We start from the raw sequence: 17688 nt of genomic DNA, 5'->3' as shown, positions 1-17688 counted from the left end.
CTCCCTTGTTGCCACCCTCCAAGCTTCCCTTGGAGTAGGCACCCGGAGGAGGGCTTTTGATCTTGAATGTAGTGTATGGGTGGGTTTGTATCGGGAGAGGCTTTCCATCAGGTATTGTGGTCCCAAGCCGTGTAAGGCTTTATAGGTCAAAACCAGCACCTTGAATCGAGCTCGGAAACATACAGGCAGCCAATGCAAGTGGGCCAGAATCGGTTTTATATGTTTGAACCGTCTGGTCCCTGTTACCAATCTGGCCACTGCATTTTGCACAAGCTGCAGTTTCTGAACCGTCTTCAAAGGCAGCCCCATGTAGAGTGCATTGCAGTAATCTAACTTGGAGGTTACCAGAGCATGGACAACTGAAGCCAGGTTATCCTTGTCCAGATAGGGACATAGTTGGGCCACCAACCGAAGTTGGTATTTATTTATTTATTTATTTATTTATTTGGTTGCATTTATATACCGCCCATAGCAAGTAGCTCTCAGGGCGGTAAACAGCATAGTATAAAATACATACATTGTAATAATAAAATCACAAAACATATGACATAAAGAAAAACAAAATACAATTAACAGAATATAAAAAATAAAAGCTTAGTATACAAGATTAAAAAGCTAAAAAGATTAGAGTAATTAAAATGCCTGGGAGCATAAGAAGTGACAGAGCCTCAAGTGACAGAGATAGTTCTAGGAGAACCCCTAAGCTACGAACCTGCTCCTTCAGGGGGAGTGCAACCCCAGCCAGGACAGGTTGGACATTCACCATCTGGTCAGAAGAACCACCCACTAGCAGCATCTTAGTCTTGTCTGGATTGAGCCTCAGTTTATTAGCCCTCATCCAGTCCATTGTCTCAGCCAGGCACCGGTTCAGCACATTGACAGCCTCACCTGAAGAAGATGAAAAGGAGAAATAGAGCTGCGTGTCATCAGCATACTGATGGCAATGCACTCCAAAGCTCCAGATGACCGCACCCAACCATTTCATGTAGATGTTGAACAGCATGGGGGACAGAACTGACCCCTGCGGAACCCCATACTGGAGAGTCCAGGGTGCTGAGTAATGTTCTCCAAGCAGCACCTTCTGGAGGCGACCTGCTAAGAAGGAGTGGAACCACCGCCATGTAGTCCCTCCCACTCCCAACTCAGCCATTCTCCTCAGAAGGATACCATGGTTGATGGTATCAAAAGCCGCTGAGAGATCAAGGAGAATCAACAGAGTCACACTCCCCGTCTCTCTCCCGACAAAGGTCATCATACAGGGCGACCAAGGCTGTTTCTGTGCCAAAACCAGGCCTGAAACCCGACTGAAATGGATCCAGATAATCGGTCTCATCCAAGAGTGTCTGGAGCTGGCCTGCAACCACTCGTTCCAGGACCTTGCCCAGGAATGGAACATTTGCTACCGGCCTATAGTTATTAAAATTTTCTGGGTCCAGGGAGGGCCTCTTCAGGAGCAGTCTCACTACTGCCTCTTTCAGGCAACCAGGGACCACCCCTCTCACAGATTGGCATTAATCACTTCCCTGTCCCAGCCAGCTGTTCCATCCCTGCTAGCTTTTATTAGCCAAGAAGGGCAAGGAACCAGCACAGAAGTGGTTGCACGAACCTGTCCAAGCACTTTGTCAACGTCCTCAAGCTGCACCAACTGAAACTCATCCAAGAAATCGGGACAAGGCTGTGCTCTGGATAGCTCGCTTGATTCACCTGCTATAATCCTGGAGTCTAAGTCCTGGCGGATGCTAAAGGTTTTATCCTGGAAGTGTCTAGCAAATTCATTACAGCGGGCCTCAGAGGGTTCTACCATGTCCCTAAGGCCAGAGTGTAATAGCCCCCGGAAAATTCTGAAGAGCTCCGCAGGGCGACAGATTCATGATTTGATAGTGGCAGCAAAATATTCTTTTTTTGCTGCCCTTATTGCCCCTAAATACAGCTTACCATAAGCACTTACCAGTTTATAATTGCATCCACTAGGAGTTCATCTCCATCTCCATCTGCACTCAAGTTGTCTCCTATATTGTTTCATCGCTCTCAGCTCTGGGGTATACCATGGAGCCGTACGAATTCTACACAGGAGAGGGCGCTCAGGAGCAATCATGTCAACCACCCAGGTCATTTCTGTATTCCACAGTTCAACCAGGGTTTCGACAGGAGCGCCAGCCCTATCAGCTGGAAAACTCCCCAGAGCTCTTTGGAAACCATCCGGATCCATTAGTCTTCGGGGGCGGACCAGCTTAGTAGGTCCCCCACCCTTGCAGAGGGGAAAAGCCACTGTAAGTCTAAACTTCAGCAAGTAGTGATCTGTCCATGACAGAGGGACTGATGTACAGCCCCCCACATTCAGATCACCAACTCCATGTCCAGATGCAAAAACCAAGTCTAGAGTATGCCCTGCTACATGTGTTGGGCCAATGGCATATTGGGACAGTCCCATGGTTGTCATGGAGACCATGAAATCCTGAGCCGCCCCAGATAAAGTGACCTCGGCATGGATGTTGACATACCCCAGAACCAACAGTCTGGGGGATCTCAACAGTACACCCGAGACCATCTCCGTCAGCTCAGCTAGGGTGTCTGTTGGGTAGCGGGGTGGGCGGTACACCAACAGAATCCCCAGTCTGTCCTGCTGACCCAACATAAGGTGCAAACACTCCAGACCAGTAGTCAGATGGACAGGGTGCTTGCAGAGGAAGATGGAGTTCCTATTGACCACAGCAACCCCCCCTATCCTACCCTGAGGTCTACCCTGATGCTGGACCAGGTACCCTGGTGGACATAGCTGGGAGAGACTGACTCCTCCCTGCTCACCCACCCAGGTCTCGGTTATACATGCCAGATCGGCTGCCTCATCCACAATTATATCGTGAATGAGGGAGATCATATTATACACCAATCTGGCATTTAGCAGCAGCATCCAAAGGCCTGAAAGCTGGCTGATAGGGCAACCAACAAACCCACGGGTGTGGGGAGGACTAGAACAAGGCACAGCCGTTAACTGCCTGGGCCACATTCCCCTTACCTGGCAAGTCCTCCTCACAATGCCATATCTCCCTCTACCTATCACTACACTAAGTAGGGCCCCCTCAAATCTCCCCACTTGACTGTGAGTCCTCTCTCCCAGGCACATAACTGAAGACCCAGAAAAAGGCAGACAAAGCAGGAGCCACCTCAGCCAGCCGGCTTATGTATTCCCTCCAGGGAAGGGACAGGTGGAAAAAATCTGCCACAGCTGGCTGAGTACATGGGGCCTGGTCCTGCAAGTTGTGACCCCTGCAGAGCAGAAGTCCAACTGGGAAAGGGTGGTGGTGGTGGTGGTAGCCCAGCAGCAGCAGCAGCAGCAGCAAGCAGGCAGGCAGGCAGGCAGGCAGGCAGGCGCAAACAGCTCTCCTTCCCTGGATGGTGGTGTTTCCCTTCCTCCTGCAGGAACTAGGCCTCCCAAGCCACCTCAGCCAGCCAGCTTATGTATCCCCTCCAGAGAAGGGACAGATGGAAAAAATCAGCCACAGTTGGCTGAGTACCTGGGGCCTGGTCCTGCAAGGCATGACCCTCGCAGAGCAGAAGTCCAACTGGGAAAGGGTGGTGGTGGTGGTGGTAGCCGAGCAGCAGCAGCAAACAGACAGGCAGGCAGGCAGGCAGGCAGGCAGCAGCATATGGCTCTCTTTCCCTGGAAGGGATGGTGGTGTTCCCCTTCCTCCTGCAGGCACTGGGTCTCTTACTTTATCTCTAAACAAAACTTAAGCAGTAATCAAGTTGGCTTACTTCTCATGGTTTGTTTTCCCAAACGAGCCCAGGTTCAGACATTACACAACAAGCCAGGCTCTAGCTTCTTTCACCTTTGGCATAGCAGCAGCAGAAGTAGGGTGAGTGGATTTTCAGCAACATATACCAGTACACTCTGTGTTTACAATAAATCACAATTTTTGGTGTGCAAACCAAGCAACTGAATCAACACCAATGATGAGTTCACTACTCGGGAAATGTGGGAAGTTTTCTCATTTCTTTAATGTGTGCTAAAGTGCTACAGTACAGATAGCCATACTGTTTTTGTTTGTTGTTGCTCTCTCCCAGTTACCTGTGTATTTATTATTATCCCAGTTAACAATTTAGGGAGCATTTCAAACCCCAGCCATCAACTGTTGGGGCTTTACGGAGCTGTAGGGCCACTGCTATATCTACAGCCTTGCTGTGTATAGTAGCTGGGGCAGAAATGGGGAGCAAGAAGATCACTGCACAAGCTTGGAGGTAATGCAGTGAAGACGGCTGGATTGGGCCCTATAGTGCTACATGACACCAGTAGCACTGGCTTGGGACCCAGTGTATCCAGGGCCAGCTCAGGCCTGCTCCCCTTTCACCTCTGGAACGCCCTGCTTTAGGGCCTTCTGCTGGCTGCCACTGACAGGAATTCCACTGTGAGGCACTTCTCACCTGCATATTTGGTGGACAGAAGGGGAAGCTCTGAACCAGCAGAGTGATGCTTGTGTCACTCCATCAGTGGTACCTGATGGAAGGCCAAGTGCAGAGCAGGGGGTTGGATTGCTCTATTAATTATTCATTGGATTTCGATACTGGTTTGTCAGTTTGGGGAGGGGGAGTTACAATGAAAGTGGTAAAATATCATGCTGCAAATGAAAAATACGGTCCTGTTCTGTTGCTGTGCAGTGAACACATTAGTTCTACCTTGCAGTTTGTTCATTGTGTTGTGTTTTATACATTTGATTACTATTTATAGCATGTTGGATGCATTATTATTTCTCATTGTATGTCACCTTGAAGCTTCAGCAGAAATAAATTGAATAAATAATAATAAGATCCTTCCATACGTTGCTGGAGTATGTTTTTTTCATTTATGGAAGGAGATGGTTTATTCTGTTCCTGTGTTAAAAATGGGCTCATAACTATACTGGTGGTGTTTGCACTGACTTTGAAATATATAATGTTTTCAATGAAACATCTACCTGTCTTTTTTAGATTTCTTTTTAAACTGACTTTCTAAAATGGTTTTTAAAAGTTATTACTGAAAGGGGGAAGGATCAAATCCCATTGTGCATGATTTAAGTTATCTACACCTGTCCCTGTACACAAGGAAGGAAGTTGATTTTTTCCTTGTTTATTTCTTTTTTAAAAAAAGTCTTCTTAGGGAGCAATCCAAGTCACACTTACGCTGGGCTGAGGGGAGTTGGATGTGGTGGATCTCCAGCTGAGCCAACTGGGTCCCAGCTCAGCCAGGCTATGCCAGCGTAAGTCCCTCAGTCCGGCTCAGCTTGCCCAGCCAAGACTGGTGTAAGTGAAGCCAGCGTAAGCTAGCGTAAGTCCTGTTGTGGGTATGTCAGGGAAGAGGCCAAGATGAGGGAATTTAGGCCACATCCAACTCATGTTTGGAACACTCCTATAGGTCCCAATTCAGGCAAAATTAACATGGGGAAAAAGTCAGTCTAGAAAATAAACATAATAGAAGTCAATAGAGAGGGCTTACTCCTTGGTAGGAGTATTTGGGAGAGCAGGTTTTTATTTTCTGGCCCCTGTGCACAGCTCCCAGCTGAGCCGGTGTTCAGCCAACCAAGAGGCTCCTGAACAGCAAGTGGATGCTGCAGAACTTTACGCTGACTTCTTTTGCCTGGGCACCACTTACGCCAGCTTCTCCTGAGTTGGATTGCTCTATTAGTTGCATGTGCATAGTATACCTGTGATGAGAAATTAATTAAGGGCATATTCACATGCAGTCCCTCAACATACACTCATAAATAACTTCAGAAATATTAGAGATTATGATATTTTGATTGGAAGAATAACATATACACACACATGCACACACAAAGACACACACAGGTACACACACATTTTTAAGATATTTTAAAAAGCTTTTAGTGTTTTTGTTTGCTGCCCTGGGCTCCTTAGAACCATAGAATCATAGAGTTGGAAGGGGCCTTGTAGGCCATCGAGTCCAACCCCCTGCTCACAGCAGGAAATCCACAGCTAGAGCATCTCCCGCAGATAGCTGTCCAGCCTCTGCTTGAAGAGGTCCAGCGAAGGGAATCCCACCACTTCCCTAGGCAGTCGGTTCCATTGCCGAACTGCCCTTACTGTCAAGAAGTTCCTTCTAATGTCCAATCTGAATCTACGCTCCTGCAACTTAAAACCATTAGACCTAGTCCTACCCTCTGGTGCAGCAGAGAACAAATCTGTACCCTCCTCTATGTGACAGCCCTTCAGGTACTTAAAGAGTGCAATCATGTCACCCCTCAGCCTTCTCTTCACCAGACTGAACATGCCAAGTTCCTTCAACCTTTCCTCATAAGACTTGTTCTCCATACCGGCTATCATCCTCGTCGGCATTTCTGAACCCACTCTAACTTGTCTATATCTTTCTTAAAATGAGGCGCCCAGAACTGAACGCAGTATTCCAGATGAGGCCTGACCAATGCAGAATATAGTGGGACTATTACTTCCCTTGACCTGGAAACTATAGCTCTGTTTATGCAGCCCAAAACCGTGTTTGCTTTTTTTGCCGCAGCATCACACTGCTGGGTCGTGTTCAACTTGCGATCCACTACAATTCCTAGGTCCTTCTCACACGCACTACTGCTAAGCCGGGTATTTCCCATCCTGTACCCATGAATTTTGTTTTTGTGGCCTAAATGCAGAATCCTGCATTTGTCTTTATTGAATGTCATTTTATTAATTTCAGCCCAATTTTCTAGTCTATCCAGGTCCCTTTGGATTTTATTCCTGTCTTCCATTGTGTTAGCTATCCCTCCCAGTTTCGTATCATCCGCAAACTTCATAAGGCTTCCCTCCACCCCGTCATCTAAGTCATTGATAAAAATGTTGAAGAGTATTGGCCCCAGGACAGAACGCTGTGGCACTCCACTCGAGACCTCCTTCCAGTCCGAAGCAGAGCCACCGACGACCACTCTTTGAGTACGGTTTTCCAACCAGTTGTGAATCCACCTGACAGTATTTCCATGTAGTCCGCATTTGACCAGTTTGCTAATCAAAAGGTCGTGGAGGACTTTGTCAAACGCCTTGCTGAAATCTAGATAGATAACATCTACAGTATTTCCACCATCTACTAAGCTAGTGACCTGATCAAAAAAAGAGATGAGATTAGTTTGACAGGATTTTTTCTTGACAAACCCATGCTGGCTCCTTCTAATCACAGCATTGTCATCTAGATAGTTGCCAATGGACTCTTTTATTATCCGTTCTAATATCTTTCCCGGTATTGAAGTCAGACTGACCGGCCTGTAATTCCCGGGATCTTCTTTTTTACCCTTTCTAAAGAGCGGGATGACGTTTGCCCATCTCCAATCCTCCGGCACCTCTCCCGTTCTCCATGATTTCTCAAAGATGATGGCAAGAGGTTCCGAGAGTACATCCGCAAGTTCCTTCAATACTCTGGGATGCAGTTCATCAGGCCCTGGAGATTTGAACTCATTTAGGTTAACTAGGTATTTCCTGACTATCTCCTTATCAATCTCGAACTGCAGTCCCGACCCCTTACTGAGATTGCTACCGATGCAAGGTTGCACACTGTTCCCTTTTTGGGAGAAAACGGAGGCAAAATAGGTGTTGAGCAGTTCTGCTTTTTCCTTGTTATCTGTCAACATTTTGCCATCCTCACTGAGCAGCAGTCCCACCGTTTGCTTGCTTCGAACATATCTGAAAACCCCCTTTTTGTTGTTCCTCGCTTCCCTCGCCAGCCTCAGCTCATTCTGGGTTTTAGCTTTCCTTACGCTATTCCTGCAAGCCCGAGCCGCTCGTCGGTACTCTTCCTTGGTGATGCGTCCTTCCTTCCATTCTTTATACATGCTCTTTTTTACTTTTACCTCCTCCACCATTCTTCCGTGTAGCCACATTGGCTTTTTCCGATGTCTTCGATTTTTCTTCCTCTTTGGAATTCTTTGGGATTGCGCTTTTTGTAATACATTCTTCATGAACTCCCACGCTTGTTGGGCTCCTTTTTTCTGCAGTCTATCTAGCCACGGGATCATACCCATCATTTCCCTGAGCTTGCTAAAATCGGCTTTCCTGAAATCCAAGGTCCACGTTTGACTATATTCTTCTTTGGCTTTCCCCAGAATCACGAATTCCAGCATTACGTGGTCACTTTCCCCCAAGGTACCAACCGCTTTAATTCCTATGACCAATTCGTCCCTGTTAGTTAAGATCAGGTCCAGGATTGCCGATCCCCTTGTTCCTTCTTCTACTTTTTGAAAGAGGAAATTATCAGCAAGGCCCATCAGGAATTTGTTGGAGGCTTTGTGCTTCGCAGAGTTTGTCTCCCAGCAGATATCCGGGTAGTTGAAGTCCCCCATCACTACTACTTCTTGCCTCCTTGAGATTTCAGAGATTTGTTTGAGAAAGGCCTCGTCTACCACCTCTTCTTGGCCAGGGGGTCTGTAGTAGACACCTACTACCATGTCGGTTTTATTTGTTTCTCCATTTATTTTTACCCAAATGGTCTCTATCGGACCACTTTGTTCGCTCTCTTGGATTTCCATAGAGGTGCATTTGTCTTTGACGTATAACGCTACTCTCCCTCCTTTTCTGTTGCTTCTATTCTTTCTGTAGAGTTTATATCCCCTTCTGGGAGGAAGGACAGAGTATAAATGTAATTAATTAATTAATTAAAATACTTCACAAAAACTACAAGTGTTTAAACCTTACAATTACATAAAGAATATTTGGACTTTAGAAATTTGGAAAAGGGAAGTATCATAGAATAATAGAGTTAGAAGGAGCCTGTAAGGCCATCGAGTCCAACCCCCTGCTCAGTTCAGGAATCCAAATTAAAGCATATGCTTTAAATGAAAGCAAAGATTACATTAAAGCAAGAATAATCCTAAAAAGACAACTCCAGTCATGAAACTTTGTGACTTGGCTGAGTGGCTGACTTCCACACTTATCATCACCAGCCAAACATTACTAATACATAAGGCCATCTGACAATGTTGAAAATGTGTGGAAGCTTACCCCTTAATAAAGGTTCCCAAACCTCACTACTATCAAGAATAAGTAACATAGAAAATCAAGAACTTAATGTGGTAGAAAATCTTATCATGTGATAAAGCTGACATCTGTTCACTGTTAGTCTTAATTTACACTTGAATCAAGAATCAGGCACACCAGAGCATGCTCACTATGATGAGGACAGTTTTTATTCGATTCATTAAAAGAGAAAGATCCTACCTTTCAGGATGAGTGTCCTCACAAAGCAGTGTACAGAAGAGTTTTGTAACATAAAATAAACAATTTGAAATCTACACTGACACTCCTTTAAAAATGAACTGTAAACATCAGTAGGACAAATACAAACATCAGTGAGACAGTAATAATTAATAAAAAGCAAAACAAAAAGAATATTGATAGTACTTTAAAAAGTCAACAATAGTTCAGGTGGGGCATATTATATAAATATGGAACCACAGCTGAAAAAGCCCTGTCAGCCTGTGACAAATCTAGAAGTGGTTTGCATATATTTCATAGGTGACAATAAAATGCATTCAAAGTGTTAACTCTATCCAGATATATTCCACATACATGGGCTCAAGGGCAGGAAAACCATTCCTACATCACCTGCATTTTCTCACCAGCATGAACTTCAGTCTTACCAGCTTGAATATGGGATAGTTGAACCATATCATTCAAGTATTTTAAGACTGAGACTGTCCAGTAAAAAATCTGGACTCTCACATTTATTTTAATCTAAACTGAACAATGTTATAGCTTTCAAATTTTGTTTTTATGGTAGTTTGGGGGAGGGATAGATAATGTCCATTTACTATATTACCCTTAATTCTTTTGTAGACGTTTGAGATTTCATTATAAATAAAAATGATACATATATGTGTGCACTGAATGTACTATTATTTGGGGGAAAGGTTAATTAAATTCATTAACATGGGCTTTGCTTAAGTATTTAAAATGATGACAGAAGACAAGATTCTGAATATTTTGTCATTGTCATTCAACATTCTGCCATTTAATTAAATTATACACTGTCAAAATCCATAGCTGTGACAAAAATTAGAAGTAAAATTAAAAATAAATCTTATATGAATTGTAAAGAAGCGTTTTTAAAATTGCATTATTCTGAATGGCATTTGATAGTTTACCATTCTTGCTTTTAAAATAACTAAGGGCACAATTCAGCTAGATTTAAGCAATTTGAAGTCTTTCTGACTCCAGTGGGAGAGCAAAGCACATGCTCAACTCACTCCCATTGAAATCAATTTGATTTCCAAATATTTACTTTTGGTTGGGTTGTACTTGTGCAACACAATCCTGTTTATCTTTATTCAGAAGTGAGGCCTGGGGGCTTACTCCTCAGTATGCATGTTGAGCATTGCAGCTTAAATTGTACAAAGTGCAAACAAGAATACACACATAAGCAGAGAATTATATATGAAGATTGTTTGTATTGCATATATTAAAGGAGGTGTATCCACACGTCTCTCATATTCAGTTGTTCACTCTAGTCTGAATCCCACAATAAAAGTCACATTGTTATTGTTAGCAAGAGCATTGGCATTTTTATGAGGAGCAATCTTTTGATTTTTGGTTCTTTTCAGAAAAGGAATAGTATAGTCAAGTACATTACCTACATTATATTTTGGATATTGGATGTGCTACAAGAGGCTCTGCTATACTATAAGACCCCAGAGACAATCATTTGGACAGAATTTTATTACAGTCATGCTGCCAGTTCTTCAAATGGTTAATTTGCACTGGCATTCACTCCATAGCTTACAGCTGTATCCCAGATGTAGAGCACTATAAATGAAAGAGGTGGTAGGAGTACAAACAGGACAGATGAAAACAAAACAAAATGTAATATAAGGAAGCACAAAATTATGACACCATCAAGGGCATTGTAGCATCATCTGACCTTCATTCTGTTAGTCCACATTCCAATCTGAAGAGTTTGCCACATGGGACCTTATTACTAACTCCTGGTTAGTATGTTATGGTTGAGATCCTGAGTGAAATTCCCTTTTTTTCTCATTTACCCTCTTCATTTCCATTTACCCTCTTCATTCATGAAGCTGCACATCATCTCCACTCACATTTGTATATATCAATTTACACTGGTATTTGCACCAACCTTTTTCTGAATCCTTTCCCCTTTCTTGTGGTTCTCCCCAAAGATTTTCATCAAGAAATGTGGTGGGTTTTTACACATTTTAAATAATAACCAATCCAATATAACAACCACATTCCATCCATTAAGAACATAAAAAGAGCCCTGCTGGACCAGGCCAGTGGCCTATCTAGTCCAGCATCTTGTACTCAGAGTGGCCAACTAGATGCCTATGGGAAGCCAGCAAGCAGGACCTGAACGTTACAGCTCTCTCCCCACTTGTGATTCCCAGCAACTAGCATTCAGAAGCATAAATGGAGGTAGAACATAGCCATTGTGGTTAGTAGCCATTGAAAGCCTTATTCTCTTTGAATTTGTCAAATGCTCTTTTAAAGCCATCCAAGCTGGTAGCCATCACTACTTCTTGTGGGAGCATGTTGGTCAAATAATAACCATTTTTGTTACTCATTTTCAAGACATTAATAAGGCCTTTCACACATTACCTGAAGGAGTGATAATAGCCAATTTTATTGAGACAGATGTGTAACCAAGGCTGTAGGGATCTGGGAGGTGCATGCACTTCAGGCAATACAGAATACAGGCAAGCACTTCAGATTAAAAAAATACTTTATTATTAAACAAACCTCTTGCAAACATTAAGATCTCTTAAAAGAAACTGAGTTTCTATTCTATGAATAAAGTCCTTTGTCCTCTTCTTCTTGCTGCTCAGTCCCTCCACTTCAGCAAGACTCTGCCTATTGCCTGGGTAAACTTGGATGTAGATTCCCAGAAATGGGTGTTGCAGGCTACTGGTGTGCCAGATCCCCTGCTCCTCACAGACATTCTGTCCCAAGCCCCCCCCTCTATATTTTCTTCTGTGGTCCCCTTATCATCCAGCAGCTTCAGCGTTTGGTTTTCCACAATCACCTTTCTTTCTGTCATCAATCCTTGTTTTTTCTCCCCCTCCAACTTTCTGTTCCCATGACAACCATTGCCATGAGGGTGACAGATGTACCTCCTCATCAGGGGCAACTCCAAGTTTGAGGAGACTCTCATGCCATCCAGGACAAAAAAATGGGAGGTAGGAAAAAATACCCCTTCACTGTGCTGCAAGGCTAGCACAGTGAAGAGGCCTAGATCAGGACCATTGCTGTTGCATGATACAGCAGATCCTGTGCTCGCCCAGCCCTGCCCCTCCCCATTTCCCCCAAAATGCCCTGTTTGGGGGCTTTCTGCTGGCTACTGCAGTTTGGGTGGGCACACGGGGCACTTGCCAGTGTAGTTTCCTCACCAACAGTGGAGCTTCCCTGATAGCAGAGGACAGCTGAGCCAGGCAGAGCTGTGTGACACCTCTGTCCCTTCCAACCCCCGCCCCAGTACAGAGTATTGGGAGTTTGGATTGCTCTGTCCTTCTATATTCACAACAGCTTAAATTATTTTTGTCTATTTCAGGGATGGAAAGATCTGTCAGTTTCAGTTCTCTGAGTTTGTCATTTTTCCAATCTTAAATTCAGTTCACCACATTTCTGTAGCAATTTGTGAATGTTTATTTTTTTAAAAAACCTCATGAAAATTCTCCAGCATTTTAGTGCGAATTTCTTTTAATAAACACATTTTTGTAAGTAGTTGCAAGCCATTTCTTGTCATATAATGCATTTTGTATGTTATTTTCACTCATATATTCATTTTTTGCACACTTTCCCCTAACATATACATTTTTGTAAGCATCGTTTGGTTGGCAAACTGCATTGCAAAATTTGAATAAGTTTGAATTTCAAAGGATGGCTGTGTTTCAATTCTCATATTGTTTCAAAAAGTGTGAATTTGATAGATTCAGCTTGAAATGCAAAGCCATCCCTAGTTTCTTTACATAATGAAATTTTGCGCCCATTATGTGTCCAAATCACATTTGCTGGGTGTCCGCTAGCTGGGGCTGGGTGTCCATTTGATCATTCAATAATTTCTGTCTAAAGAATGTTTAGCAGACAGAAATTGCTAAAAGTATTATAATGCCATTTTGTTAGGCTCTGAGAGAGTTGCATAATGACTGTATGTATTTCCAATTATGCTATCTATGGACACAATCTAACTCCAGAGAAGCCAGCATAAGTTTTGCCAGAGCAACAGTAGCCAGAGTAAAGTTCCGTCACAGCCAATTGCCATTCAGGAGCCACTGGGTTGGCTGAACGCTAGCTCAGCCGGGAGCTGTGCGCAGGGACCAGAAAGTAAAGCCCCGCTCTCCCAAATACCCCTACTGGGGAGTAAGCCCTCTCCATTGACTTCTATTGCAATTATTTTCTTAGACTGACCTTTTTTCCAGCATAACTTTTCCCTGGATTGGGACCTGCAGGAGCACTCTGAACACAAGTTGGATGTGGCCTCACCTTAGCCCCTCCTCTGACATGCCCCTCAAATGCCCCTTTTTGGGGCCTTACACCAGCTCCACTTGCACTGGTCTCAGCTGAGCCAGCTAGGTCCTGGCTGAGGGACCCAGCTGGCTCAGAAAAAAAAAGAGTAAGAAAAACAACAACAGGCAAAAATGTAGACAAGGTTTCTGGAAGAAACCTATGTTCTTTATTCCTTGTATCTGCTGTTCACTTAGTTCACTCAGGAACTAATACAGGCATTTCCACACAATGTATTTATTGTTTCATTTCATTTTTCTCCTGTCTTGAATGCACGATGAATCATTATAGTATATAATGCATATATTATTTATTCCTTTTTATTATTAGCATTATCTAAATAGCATCTGATGGGATGCCCTGATTAGCATGTAAATTGGGTCATTTCTTCTAGGTAGTTTTGGAGTGATGGCTTACTCCTGAACACAAACAGTAAACAGATTGTCAAGTAAATACAGAAAGTAAATTAGTACTAGAATGACTTGGATGTACATGTCACAAACATCAAATATTAACTGTATATTCTAGTCTAACGGAGAAGGGCTGTTGTTCAGTAACACCCCTCCTCTCTGCGCCCTTTTAAGTGCATAGGACTGTATCACTAAGAATAGTGTGGGCTATAAATATTAGATTTTGATTTGAACTATTTAAATAAAAAAGCAAAATAATGTAATACCTTTTGTTAATCCAGCATCACAACCAAAGAAACTACTGCTCAGAAGTAATAGAACAATGAGGTACATTTTTGCTACAGAGGAGGATTGGGAAACAAGCAGCATATTTTACTAATGCAAATATTTTTTTCTTAACAGCTGGAAATATAACAAACCCTTCATATACCGGTAATCTTAACACATTCCTTTGCTGTCTTTGCAGGCAGACCAGTAATGATTGTGGTTGAATACATGGAGAATGGATCCCTTGACTCCTTTTTACGGGTGAGGTGTCATTTTCACAGGACATATGAATGAAAACCTTTCTAAATAAAAAATTTAAATCATTCATTTTAAATTAATTTTTATATAATGTTATTCATGGACTTTTAGTTGGAGACGTATTTTCCCCAGGGTGCATTTTGTAGGTACAGTGATACATTAGAGTGTAGCCAGAAAAAGAGAAGGCTTAGATTTAAGAATATAATTGATTTCTTCTACAAGTTCAGTTCCCATATTTAGCAAAATGCATTTCAAATGGCATTATTATGAACAAAAAGAAAAATTGAAATGCAAATGCCTTGTCAGGTGGCAGCTGCTCATTTTGCTCAGTCATTTAAAAATATTTTTCAAGGTTTTTTGCTGATGGAAGTAGAGCACAGGTTTAGTAATTGATTTATAATTATTTATGGTTAATTGCATTTAACAAATTGAATTAGGAACTATTGAAGTGGCTTGACTGTAACATTATTCCACAAGTTCAGTTGTTGAATCTCTGTAAATAAATGTAGAAAGCATGAGCAGCGAATGGCACCAAGATATTTTGCTGCCGGTCCAAGATATTTTGGTGCCTGGGCTGAAGGACCAGGTCGCTCTCCCTCCTCGTTTCACATACAGAAGATGACTGGACTGGCAGCTGAATTATACTTCAACACTGGCAGCAGGCTAATGACTTCCACCGCACCTGAGGCAGCAGGTTAGTTTAGGGGCTCAGGGCAGGCCATGTGGTATATACAGCTCTTGTCTTCCAACAGAAAGGGACATCTGGATGGCTTAGCAGTAACAGTCATGAGGCTGCCACTGCTGCCCCAAACATCTGCTCCCTGAGGCAGTCACCTCACTGTGCCTAATGGTAGGGCCAGCCCTGAAATGGCAGCAGAATTTTATATTAATACCAGATATGCCCCTTTATACTGCAGATCAACAACCTGGTGCCCTCCAGAATTTTTGCACTACAATTTCTATCAGCCTCAGCCTACACAGCTGATCGAAGTTGTAATTCAAAACATCTGGAGGGTACCAGGTTGGCAAAGGCTGCTGCTAATAATTAATTCCTCAATCTTTTAGAGCAGCCTTTCCCAACCAGTGTGCCTCCAGCTGTTGTTGGACCACAACTCCCATCAGCCTCAGCCAGCATTGCCAATGGTCAGGAAAGATGGGAATTGTGGTCCAACAACATCTGGAGGCACACTGGTTGAGAAAGGCTGTTTTAGAGCTTTTGTTCCCTATTTACAATCCCCTTTATAACTACTTGCTATAGTATGTCAGGTATGTAGTCTTGAAACAATGCCGCTCTCTTCATGGTGCCAGAAATCTTTTTAGAATGGTGGACGGGTCAGTTATTTTTAGCTCACATATGCCCAGACCATATCATCCACCTTCTTTATCAACATATTTTGTCAAAGCCAGCATGATATGATAACCAGAGTGATGCAGTGATTAGAATAGCCCTCCCCAACCTGATGCCCTCTGGCTCTTTTGGACTACAATTTTTGTTAGCTCCAGCTGACTTGGCCAATGGTCAAGGAACACAGGGGTTCTGGAGAGCACCAGGTTGGGGAAGCTTAGATTAGAGCACTGAGAGTACTGAGATATGACCAGGTATTCCAAGTAATTTGTGAGGGCCAAGTGAATAGCTCAGCTAGAATTTAGGTTGTTTGGCTGCAACATACTCTTGCGATTATAAGGATAGAAGGTACTATATGCCACTGGCTTATTGAGGATGCCACACACCAAATCTTTGTACAGCTTTTCCTTCAGTCTTATATACACATTGAACAAAGAGAAGGGAACAAAATAGACCCACTCAGGAATCCATAGAGAAAATTCTGCCAAGCAATCGCTCATTACTAGCGTCTGGACCATACTTACCACAAACAAGCAGAATAATACAGAGACACATTTGCAAATGTCTGCTGGATCATTTTGGCCTTGCTGTACAATTGTAGTTCTCAAAGCTAATCTAAAAAAATGTAACATGAGCATCAAGAACTGAGAAGCCTTGGCCCATGAGCGTCCCAATTGGAGGTCGGCCATTATCAAAGGTGCTATGGACTTTGAAGAAGCACGAGTACGGAGCGAAAGGGACAAACGAGCTAAGCGGAAGGCACGTCAAGCAAATCCTCATCGTGACCATCTTACATCTGGAAACCTATGTCCTCACTGTGGGAGGCTGTGTGGATCCAGAATTGGCCTCCATGGTCACTTAAGGACCCACTGTTAAAGACCTTACCCTGGAAGACAATCTTACTCGGCCACGAGTGATCGCCAATGAATGAAATGATAATTGTACAACTTAATTTTTGAAGAAGGAAAAGATAGTGACAACCTGCATAAAAGTTCGTAATATGCATTTAATACATAAGAGTTGACATGAAATACCATTTGAAAGTATTGGTGAAAAAGTGAGTAAGCAGCAATGCAAGATTACTTATGTGAAGCACAAAGGGCAGAGAGACAGCTTGACAATTTATAAGAGAAAAGAGAGAAGAAAATAAAAGAGTGATGAGTGACTTCCATCAGTTATGAAGCCTGAATGTGAAGCACTGAAGAAGAGAGACCAATGAGATAAAGATGAGAACTGTATAACAAAAATGGAAAGCAAACAAAGAGTGTCCGTGTTAATATATTGGGTTATGTAGGGGCTGAAAGAGCTAAAGAATAAAAGCACTAGGTTTAAAAAGAAATCCGTTTACGTCTTTTAAAAAATGTTATTTCCTGCCTGCCAGTTACTTGAAGGGTAAACTTTGAAATGCCTTTGTGAGAGTACAAAAAAGTAATATGTGAGTTTCTCTCTAAACTATAATAAAAAGTTAAATTTACAAGGGTTTTTTATCTAGTGATCTCAAAGGACTTCACAAAGCCAGTATTTCTTCATATGTAATAAATGTCTTTTTTATAGTTGCAAGCGCTTGTATAGACATATGTATAAAGGATAAAGCCAAGAGATGAAAATCCAAAATGTAAAGAATACGCTTCAACATTTCAAAATTCTGCTTTCCTCCTTTCCTTTTCAAAAGGAAAACAGCTGTTTTCTGCTTGCTAGGGTTGCCAGGTTAGAAGCATCCCAAAACCTGAGATTTCAGGGGCGGGCCCTAGTGAAGTCAAGGGGCAGGCCCTAGTGATGTCATTAACAATGATACATTAAGCATCAATCACAGTTGCTGGGAGCATACAATTTAAAAAAAATCTCTGATTGGAAATTAAGATAGAAATCTTAGCTAAAAGATGGAGCCTGGGTAGAGAACATTTAATCTAGCCTACGTGCTTTCAG

The 17688-nt window shown here is 42.8% G+C and overlaps 1 protein-coding gene across 1 annotated transcript in view; it reads left to right on the top strand.

The window, feature by feature from the left end:
- Positions 1 to 17688, top strand: part of EPHA6 (EPH receptor A6) — a 786690-nt gene that overhangs the window by 612382 nt on the left and 156620 nt on the right. Inside the window, exon 12 of the mRNA XM_061628042.1 lies at positions 14359 to 14420. Within this exon, the coding sequence (XP_061484026.1) occupies positions 14359 to 14420 (62 nt within the window). The remainder of the gene's footprint in view (positions 1 to 14358; positions 14421 to 17688) is intronic.

The sequence above is a fragment of the Rhineura floridana genome, chromosome 5, assembly GCF_030035675.1.
Source record: "Rhineura floridana isolate rRhiFlo1 chromosome 5, rRhiFlo1.hap2, whole genome shotgun sequence".
NCBI lineage: Eukaryota > Metazoa > Chordata > Lepidosauria > Squamata > Rhineuridae > Rhineura > Rhineura floridana.
This window is presented reverse-complemented; position numbering and strand designations above follow the sequence as displayed.